Genomic DNA, 11,690 nt, shown 5'->3' with positions numbered 1-11,690 from the left:
TGGGGTCCCTTATAATCCCCCTGTGCTGCTTCTGCTCTGCTGAATTGAGACCTTTTTGGAAGAACAACAATCGTGGCAGTTCCTTCGGTGTTTGCAAATGAAACTTTTTGGACAGACATTCTAGAGACTATTTTTTCTAAAAAGATTTTGGATTATAATATTAATACTGTGGAACAAAACTTAGTGAGCACGTCATACGATATATCTATTTCCCTTTAGTTGCTAATATATATAATCACTCTATTAACCAAAAAAAAAATATATATTACAAACTAGTGTAATATGGAAGTACTTAAACCAAGGAGCCCCACGGTAAACAAAGGAGATTTACTCCATTAAAGTTTCAATCCGTTGAATTTTTGAAATTCCACATTGGATGTGGAAAATAGACTAGTCATTAGGCAGTAGTCCACCCATTTCTCATTAAAGTACTTGTCCATCACATGTTATATTGGGCTATAGCTTGGATTACAAATTTCTTGCTTAAATTGAATTTTAATTTATTGGTGTAAGATTTTATTTAAATAGTTTTTAGCATAATGACTAATCAATTCATTGTGCAGTTAAACCTTTTAAAACTTTATAACCCTTCAAATATAAATGCGTATTTTCTATAAATAAAAATGTCTTTGTTTAGTTAATAGTAGCCTTTGTTGTATTATAACAAGAGCATTATTTATTCTTTCTAAAAGTCGGACAAACATTTTCAGAGTAAGTGCTTATACATATTTTCTTTTCTTTGTTGCGATCATATATTTATGTGGAGAAAAGTTCAACATCATTTAGATGATCGGGACTTAACATATAAAGTATATGACTCGTGTTTTTTGCACTATGATAGTCAAAAGCTAAATAGTGGACAATTCAAATACACAAAATAATATAATAGGAATAAGAAAATTCAAAATTTGATTTATGGTTAGCAAAGTACATTAAAGATAACTTGTGAATTTATCTTCGTATCATCTTTATATAATTATAATTAAAAAAAATATGTTTTTACAGAAAAAATAAAAATATAAATGACCAAGTATATGATACGTATAGTTACCTTACATAAATTTGTGAAGATAATTTTTACGAAAGAAGTCTCAAAGCATGGCATTTTAATAATCAAAGAAAATAGAGCTAAAGAATTTTTTTTTACGAAATTTAATTTTTGGTGGACATAATGATCTGATACTAATATTTACTCGATAAAGTAGTAGAAGTAAGACCACTATCATAAAAAAGAAAATTTTAGAAATTATGCAATTTGGATGAAGAAAAAAAAAGAAAAAAAGAAAGAGATTTATGGTGCAATTCCACAATATCCGAAACTTATGGGTTCTTTTAGAAAATATTAGTTCTAAGTTTCATAGATGAAACCCTAAAGCCGTCCTGCTACATATATAGCTGCAGCCGAACTAAATCGTCTCCTCTGAAGTCTGAATTGAACCAACCTCTGTATTCAAGACCAGCAGAAGTCTCATCAGCAACAACACCATGGTAATAAAATCTCTCGAAATCACTACTTTCTCTTGTATTAATGCATAGTTTGAATGTAATTAGCTGCTTTATCTTTAGAATAGCGTCAGTTCAATCCTTGGGTAATTTGGGTTTTTACTTAGATTAGTAATTGTTCTGGATTTGTAATCACAAGTTTGTGCTTTTCCTCGTGAAAATCAGGGTAATTTAGATCTTGCTTAAAGACATGGTCCCCATTTTTAATCTCTTGCTTAAAAAAACACGAGCGGAAAGCATAACTTTACAATGTTTACATATCATATCAGGATTTTATTAGAAAAAAAAGATATCAGGCTTTAAATTTTCCGAAAAGTGATGCAAATCTTGTACATCACATTTTGGGCGTGTATAATGGCTGAATAAAGTTTTGCTTAAATGAAGATAAAAATGTGAAACTTATGATTAGTTGGTTAGATTTTTTGGACAAGTCTTAGATGGATTTGAAGTGATGTAAAATCAGATATAGCTCATAATTTCTTATTTTAGACAAGTGATGCATAAAGTTTAGCTATATAAATAAACTGCGCTGAACCTTGAAGCTATTTGGTTTAATTTTGTTTGTAAATTTGTTGTTTGCTCGGTTGACATTCATGAAATAACGATGCCTTGATGTGGAGTTTCAGAATGTGAAGGAAAGAATTGTCGGTGGGAAGTTTTCTAATGTTAATGATTTGTTGTATTGTTGATGACTTGGCCTTGCAGTCGAAGAGGAGGACTAGGGAGCCAAAGGAAGAGACTGTCACCCTTGGACCTGCTACGAGAGAGGGAGAGCTTGTTTTTGGTGTTGCCCACATTTTTGCATCATTCAATGACACTTTCATTGTATGTAGTAACCATTGAATTCAGTGTTCTCTATTATCTGATTACGTTGTTTCAAGTAGTTACAGACTTTTGTTGTTGAACTGCAGCACGTGACTGATTTGTCTGGAAGGGAAACAATGGTTCGTATTACTGGTAAGGACTATACCTTTTCACTCAGTAGGCTTATTTAAATCTGAATATCTTGGTACTTTGCTTGGGATGTTGTTGAGGAACGGATAAATTAAGAGCTCAAATGTAACATAACCTGGCTTTTATTTGCTTCGTTTTCATTAAAAACTAAGATATTCAATTGTAAGCTCTGTTTCGACAACAGAAAATAACCAGTGGAATACCATCTTTGCCATGCATTTTCTTATATTATTTGATGTATACCTTGATTCTAACTTTGACAGGCATTTCACAAAATCAACATTTGGTTTCATTGGGAGTTGGTTGCGTTGGTTTCACTTATAATTCCTGTCACATTATAGATGCTGTTTGAAAATTAATTTAATGTTATAATTCGTGCATATTGTTATTACTATGTTCTTCTAGTTGACATCTGTTGTGGTTTATTCTGAGTTCGGTGAAAATTCTTAGCTGCTACTGCTTATCTCAAGCATTATGGCCCATGCTACTTCTGTTATGTTTATTTTGTTTGGAAATTGAATGGATATGTTACTTTTGCATTATTTATGGTTATGTTGAACTTCACAAGTTCTTTTGTCGTTCCTAGTTATTATTGTTTTTTTTCTTCTTGTCTATCCTTTCAAAAGTAGCCTATAATCTTTGAAGCATTAGGTACTGAAGTTCCGCTACTTAGAATCCTGGTTCTTCCTTTGCCAACTATGCACTTCCTCAAGTTCTTCAGTATAGCTATTCCTATTCCCATACACTTCCTCTAGTTCTTCAGTATAGCTATTACTAGTCCATACTTGGCTTCTAAACTCACATATTCTGCATTCCTCTAGTGAAGTTTCAGTAGTTCTGAATTGCAAGCTTGTTATTATTGTGACTATTTAAGCACTTCAAACTCTACATCCTAGCATGACTGTTCAATAATCTTAGCTTAAATTTCTACATAACCAACTTTGTGCTTTTGTTTTCTCTTTTACATTGCAACCATATGCTTTACACTTCCTCTTAGACGTTAAGAACCTTTGCTTTCTCAATGTCATTCTGGTGCAACAATCTTTGTTAACATGTCAGCATAGGTGTTTTCTTATCACTCTCTTAACTTGAATGGTTTGAAGGATTGCTAGATTTTCCATTGATGTTTTAGGGCTCCAAAGCTTATCTACGTTTTCTGCTTTTTACGATTATCTTTATTATTTATAGGAACAAATTGTAATGAATCTCTGCTGTCACCTGTTTCTAATAGGTGGTATGAAGGTCAAAGCCGATAGGGATGAATCTTCCCCATATGCTGCTATGCTTGCTGCACAAGATGTTTCTCAGCGATGCAAGGTCTTAGCTTATGTTCAGTTTTTATTTTCTTACGTCCCTTACCGGCTGCCATCAGTTGCATAATGTGTTTCCTTTTTTGCCGACGCTCATTTGGATAATGTCTCCTTGAGTACAGGAGCTTGGCATTAATGCACTTCACATTAAGCTTCGAGCTACAGGTGGAAACAAGACTAAAACACCTGGGCCTGGTGCTCAGTCTGCTCTCAGGGCTCTTGCTCGCTCAGGGATGAAAATTGGCCGTATAGGTATTGCTTAGCCTTCCTTCTAGCTTTTGTGTACCAAAAGTTAAGAACTATATGCAGTCGGTTATGTTACTAAAACTTTCATATAGGGCACAAGTAATGGTTTGTATTTTTTACGGGACACGTTTAATGTGGGTGATCATAATTGACTTTATTATTTTGCAGAGGATGTAACACCAATTCCTACTGATAGCACCCGTAGAAAGGGTGGTAGGAGAGGAAGAAGGCTGTAAGCTTGCTGCTCTTGTCAAGAAGCAAAATCGGATTCTTGTTGAGAATGTTGCAGGTGTTAGTTTTGATATGATCTTAAATCTTGCTCATCTACTATGTAGTTCTATTGACGTTGGCCTTGCCTATAGATTTTGCTTCCTTTTTCGTGGTTAAATTTGTGAAACATTTATGAAGACTATGAATTGTGGCCTACAATCTAGTTATATTTCATCTGCTTGTAGTAGAAATGATTCATCGCGTTTGCTTTAGTTTCGGATACCTACCATCCTATTAGGCATTGGGGGCATTTTCATATATACCTATTTTTTGGGCCACCATTGAAGTTATACTTGCATTGCACAAAATTTTGCAAGGTGTACCTGCCCGAATCTAAAGTAGTTCAATCTCTTCAATTGAGCTTTAGAAATCAAATCTGAAATTGTTCTATCCTTCAAATGCACTTCAGAAATTAAAATCTTAAGTAGTTTAATTTCTTCAATGCAATTTCAGATTTTTAATTTGAAGTTAAGCTTTTCAAAGCCTAAACTTCAGACATAAAAATGTGAAAGTATCTTTATAATACTCGAGCCAACTTAAACCCACAATTGTTGCCCCACAAATCATATGTCTGCTTCATTAGAAGAGCAACCAAGTTGCTGCTAGAACATGTGCAGCGGAAGCAAGCATACAATTCAGGCATTAAATACATGTAAATTAGACAACGCAATAATAACGAGATTAGAAGCATTAACCTCTTGAAATAGTTGCACTGATCTTACTTGGACGATTTTTGCTTTTGGGTGGGCAAGAATAATACAACAATAAAAAGGTCAGTTATTGGGTGAAATTAGTCTTCCTTTAATAGACTTATTTTGGACGAAATTTAGCTTCAAAAACGTGTAGGATTCTGCTTTTACAAGTAGAATCCTACTCCAGCTCTACTAGATGACTTTTTTCCCAAGTCTTGTCCAGGTTTTTACTAGGTATAGCAGGGGCCACAGAAATAATAAGAGGCTACCAATTATAGCATTAATTCGAAATTAGCATGAATTAATCCTTACTATAATTAATTGCAATTTATTCCACTAAAAAACTGCAATTGAACTCCTCAATATGAATTTCGAAAATTCAATAACACTTATTTTAACTCCCCATATTAAGATCTCAAATACCAGTTAATTAAATTAAATCACTAAAAATTTAATTTAACCAACTAATTAAATCCTTTACAATTCCGCTTAAACTATTTCATGTGACGGATACAAAATCCACTGGCCGGGTTTTCACATGAAAACTTATAAGCTTAGATAAAGGGGTATCATCAAACTCAAAACCGAGTCATGGATTCTATCAACTAATTATTATTCACAAATGTTATTCATTATTGTCCAATCTATTAGGCATACACTAACTCTAAATAGAGTCGTATCTTTTGATAAATCAAAACAATAAATAAATTACATTGATCATAATAATTATATCAAGATTAGGAGTATAAGCTCATTTAATGAATTAGAGAAAGTGTTTTATATGTATTCAGTACAAAAACATCTTTTCTCTACTTGGTCCGTTCAATATACACTGAGTATACTAGCACAAGAAGTTGGAGTAAAACTACTCCCATAATCAAGATAAATTGTACGATAATCTGTGCTACAATCATCACGATATTTTGTCCAATAATATCTTTGATTGTGAACATAATTTATTAATTATGAGAACCAACAATTTAATCTTCTGTGCATGAGCTAAGACTCCATACACTAAATTGTCTACTACATAACTAAAAGGACGCACATGTAACAAATGATCTATTTAAAATAGTACTTTATTGAATTGAATAAATTAAATAAATAATTGTTCCATAAAAAATAAAATATAATACTATATCTAAACCGCATGGTTAATAGTATATCCCAACAGTTACCTGTTGAGTGATGTAACAATGAAATTGAAAGGAAAATAGACATACCTGGGAACAATTTGGAAAACATAATGGGTAAACAAAGTTCTTTTGGATGGCGCTTTTGATACCAAAGCACACAAAGATTTGTGATTAAGGAGGTTGTTCTTTTATGTCCATCTACGCCAGATTAAGGAAATAAAAAAGGAGAAGAAAAAGCAGTAGCAACAACAGCGGGCAGCAGCAACGATCTAAATTTAGCCTGCTCAGTGATCTGAAGCCCAAGTTAAAAAAATTAAAAAGTGGGTACAGGTTTCATGAAAGTTTTACCTCTGGATTTCTAAAGACTGGCACTGAACTATGGCGTCGCACAGGATCTATATAATTTTAACTTTCTTTCTAGGATGTACTTTGAATGAGATAGTGTAGTTTTCCATATTTTAATTACCATCCATCTATCTAACCCAGTTTGTGTTGGATGATTTGATGGAGTAAAATTATACTCCTTTTTTGTTGGGTGTATGGTAAATTCCTTGGGATTTACAAAGCCAAATGACTTTAAGTTAAGCAAAAATCTTGAATTCCAACAAGAATACAAATGGAGAAGTCCTGGCAAAATAGATTTAGCTGTTTTGAGAAGGCACTTTGATAATAGGCATCTAATCGACTAATCTAATTTGAAATTTAAAAACATTTAAAATTAAAAACTTGATTCTACTAAGAGCACAATGAAAAAGTCATTTCTGGTAAAAACAGATTTAACGAATTTTGTAAAGGAACTTAGAATAGTCATCTTAAAATTCAAAAACGTTTAAAATAAACGCATTAAAAATGTACAAAAAAATTTAAAAAATAGCTGAAGTTAAATATTCTATAACTTGCCTACTCTTCTATTCTCAAATCACTAGTATCCGTACCCGAGTGTTGCGCGAAAGATGTAAAGTATAACATTTGGAAAAAAAAATTTATTTGGAACTTTTTAGTATTGAGCCTATACATTGACAATTGGAAGGAACTATGAGATCAGCAAAAATAAAGGTAGAGCTTTCAACTTATAATTTCTATTCTCTGTATCAAGATGCTGTCATTATAAATAGTAATATAGATTCATCAACAGCTCCAAAGGCTAACTTCTACCTGGACAAATACTTAAATTGCTACTCAATAATTAGATGTAAATCAACTCCATGCCATAATGTATGAATATGTGAAGTATGCACTCACATTCATCATGGGATTCTTGACAGACGAGCCAAGGTAAGCTTCACTAATTTCCTTCATCTTTGTCAGCACCACAGAAGAGATTTCTTTAGCAACAAACTGCATCTCTTCACTCTTGTTGTTTTATAATAATCATTAGCTTATCACCAGGTCCAGGAAAAACCTTAATAGGCCACAATTTCATGTCGCCCAATACATATGCATTACTAAACCTCTTGTCAATAAGCCGCTTTGCATCTGCAATGTAAATCACAATGAGAACTGCATAATAGAACTGAAACCATATAAATACGACTTGGATTACAGCACAAAACCTATGAAAAAGTAAATTACATGGGAAGGTACAAAAGTTCCATTAAACAAATATGGACAACTCAATAAATGGGATATATGTCATTAACAAATATGAGCAAAATGAAGCGTAGGACCTGAAACTCATATATTTTGTTCCTGCAACGTGTTTGATTTAAAAATCAGACTACTTCTGATTTTTAAATGGGATATATGTCATTAACAAATATGAGCAAAATGAAGCGTAGGACCTGAAACTCATATATTTTGTTCCTGCAACGTGTTTGATTTAAAAATCAGACTACTTCTGGCAATGGATGAAGCATGCATTAAGATATGATATCCTTGAAGATAAAAACAGTTCCAGAATTCCCTTGACTTAGATTACCCTAGCCTACTAAAGAAACGAAAGGGTTACAGACCATGACATCACAAGTCAAAAACAAACATCTATATACAGCTACTGAGAAAAGGATTTAATTAATCCCACATTGTTTCTTATAAAATTTTATGTCAAGATCAATACAACTTTTCTTACACTAACCACAATCACGCAAAGCACCAAAATATTACTTTGTGTTCTTGGACAGGGGTGCTTCCTCTATGTGGAAAGATAAAATAAGTGTGATAGAATTCTGTTGAATTAGGGAAATTGACTATGTAGTATTTTATCTCCTATGAAATTAGATTGTTGATCATGTGATGAAAGCACTCATTTCATCTATTGAAATAAACCTTATAAATTAAGGATGAAGCAAAACATATGATTACAGTAAAACTGAAGACTTTATATACTTCCTTTTGCATAGGCATATTACGGAAGTATATATGCATATTTTCAGAATTTGCAGTAGTTTAAGAGACCAAACAACTGTCAAGAAACATTGTAAATTATTTTGACAGAATATGCATATTTTTAGAATTCGCAGCAGTTTCAAAGACATATAGGAGGAACATAATATTTTTTTTTCCTTAGATTAATTATTAGGATGTATTATATTGGTAATAATTTGTTAGTGCTGAAAATTGGTAATCAGAAACAGAAGTAGAAATAAGTCTACAATACATAATCACTTCAAGTAGGTAGTTTCATCTATTTGAGGATTGCTAGAAATTAATAAATAATTGTGAAAGTAACGTTACAAACCGACAGAGAAATAAGGGTGCGAAGCAAATAATCTCACGCTTGCATTTTCATGTACTTCAAAAGTTTAGAAAATTTATCAACCATAGCAGCAGAGAAGGGAAAGTATAAAATAAAAGCAATTATAAAGATGTTACCTTTTCATCTTGTAAAATCAACTCCATAGAATATGGTATTTCTGGGTTGAAGCCATTCGGGATTTTCCATATTCGAACTACTCTAACTTTCAAATTCCATTGCATCAAGTGGCTTGAAATTTGTCTAATCTCATGAAGTATTGTAGCCATATTTGCAAAGTTCTGTAAAAAGGGAATGAAAAAGAAATTAAAAGGAGAAACCGCATAAAATATTATTTGTAGTTATGGAGAAAGTGGATAAGTTATAGAGTTAGGTTAGGATACCCACGTTTGGGAAGATGATCGTGTTTTTTTTTTAAATCTTTCTTTCCGTTTCTATGTTAAATCTATCTATATTGTTTAAAACCGGCCAATTCCAAACGTGGGAGTCAATTCCAGACGTGGATCAAAGTAATTTTTTTTATTGAATTTTTAGTTTTAAAAAATTAAAAAAAAAACATCCCAACAAATGTGGGACTCTATGTAGATGTCAACTGAATTGGAAGTTATAAACTTTGTGAACTTCTTTAAAAAAGAAAAAAAACACAACAAACATGGGCCTCAAATATTAATGTAAACTGAATTACTCAATTCCAAATATGGGAATCAATTCTAGACGTGGATGAAAGTGGTTTTGTTTATTCAATGTTCAAGTTTAACAAATTAAAAAAAAAAAATCCAACAAACGTGGGATTGATGTATGTAAACTGAATCGGAAGTTTCAAACGTAGTGAACTTCTTTTCAAAAAGAAAAAAAAAATATTTTTTTAAACACGGGACTCATATGTTAATGTAAACTGAATTAGCAAATTTTTAAATTTCTATTTTAAATTATTTTTGAACCTTCAAATTAGTTGGAGGTTTGTCCTAAAATTGGACACATATTTATTTTCTATTTTGACACTTGGCACAATAACATGAATTTGCTTCTCCTATTCTATATAGATAGAATAGATAACCATCCAAGAAATCCCCTTATTTTTGCGCGTTTAAAATCCACCTATTTTTTTGTGTAACATTCTTATTACGTGTTACATAACAAGCATTATTAAATTATCAAGGTTAGAATTATATTTTGACACGTCAGTTAAAAACAGTTAACATCTTCACGCTTGCAGTGTAATTCAAGGTTAAAAAATGCATATTTGAGCGTGTTTTGATATCTTATTTGGTCGGTCAAGTTTGATATTTGATTGAATGTATTTTTCCTTCAAATCAGCGTGAGAGTACCATGGGATATGTCCTTTTAAATATGTGCTGAGTTAAAGAAGAAGCCCAACTAAGGAAAATCACTAATACTAGTAGAGGACGAATGGTACTAAAAACTGAAATATATATATATATATATATATATATATATATATATATATGAATACAGTTAATTAATAAAGCTGAATACAAATGCATACAGAAATTAGCTGAATACACATGAATACAGTTGATTAATAAAGCTGAATACAAATGCATACAGAAATTAGCTGAATACACATGAATACAGGTGTTAATAAAGCTGAATACAAATGCATACAAAAATTAGCTGAANATATATATATATATATATATATATATATATATATATATATATATGTCAGGACGAAAACAAAATAGAAGCTCTATGTAACAAGGTCTCTACCAAAAAGAAAAAGGAAAGTTTTTTTTTTAAAAAAAAGGGCAAGATGAAGATAAAGACTTGTCTAAGACAAATAGAGTTCAAATCTAGACAGAAAAAAAAAAAACACTACTGGTTAAGTTTTGATTGAGCTGTACGGAGCTCAAATATCACCATTATATAAAAAAGATAAAGAAGTGTCTAACACAAATGCCAGTTTTTTCATAGTTAAAAGTGAAACATAGATTGGAAATCCCGTAAGGTTCAATTGGTGATAGGATTTTGGACAGAGAGATTCAAATCAAAGGAGAAATGCAAATTTCCCATGTGCTTGTCTCTTTGCAAATGTCTTGGAATCTTCCACTTATGACCAGCTGGATTTCAACCCCACCACAGCCCAATATGGTTACCTATTTGCTTTTTATATACAACAACAGCCAACAGGCGCCTTTAATTAAAAATAGAAGCATTTCCACTCTAAAAGTTTAATCATTGTTGTCTATTATATTGCTAATAGTCAACAAGCTGATAGCCTTAGAGGTGTTTCGTTAATCGTTATGGTTAAGACTCGGTTCCTTAACCCATAATTTGACCTCTTCTTGTTTCGTTTAACAAATATGGCTTATGTAACTGATAATTGAAATATTTTCATAATAGGATCTGGCCTCACACCTTATCAATTTTGCTCTTCTCACCTGCTCAAACATCAATCCAATCTTGACGATTGAAATTGACTTGAGGAGATACTCGTTACATCTTGTTTGGATGATCGTTTCCTCTTATGTTATATTGTATTATTACCTGCCATATATACGATGTTTGTTTTTGTTATTCCTTAAATTTTATCGTATCGTAATATTAAGTATGTTATTATGTAACGATGAAAACACCCCTCTTATGTAACGACTGATTTGATGAGCTCGTGTCGTTTTTTTCTTCTCATCTCGCCCTTACTAATATTTTACTCTTTACCCTAATTTTAAATAATTACTCTATCCGATAAATCACTTTTTCTTTGTAATATTGTAAGCTTATTCTTCAAATTATGGTGGGTGACATAATAAAATGATGAAGAACGATACTATCTATCTAAATATTATATTCATAACATAATACAATACAATACAATAGGACAAGATTGGTTAAGAAATAATATGTAACAACCATCCAAACAAGCTTT

General features: G+C 31.8%; 1 protein-coding gene across 1 annotated transcript; it reads left to right on the top strand.

Moving 5' to 3' along the window:
- On the top strand, nt 1,381–4,495 carry LOC109208421 (40S ribosomal protein S14-2). The gene is made up of 6 exons (XM_019371531.1): nt 1,381–1,488; nt 2,209–2,328; nt 2,415–2,460; nt 3,689–3,774; nt 3,890–4,019; nt 4,182–4,495. Exons 1-6 carry the CDS (start codon nt 1,486–1,488, stop codon nt 4,247–4,249), a joined length of 453 nt encoding a protein of 150 aa, XP_019227076.1. The 5' UTR covers nt 1,381–1,485; the 3' UTR covers nt 4,250–4,495.

Source organism: Nicotiana attenuata, chromosome 2 (genome assembly GCF_001879085.1).
Source record: "Nicotiana attenuata strain UT chromosome 2, NIATTr2, whole genome shotgun sequence".
Taxonomy (NCBI): Eukaryota; Viridiplantae; Streptophyta; class Magnoliopsida; order Solanales; family Solanaceae; genus Nicotiana; species Nicotiana attenuata.
Note: the sequence above shows the minus strand (reverse complement) of the source record. Positions and strands in the feature narration are given on the sequence as shown.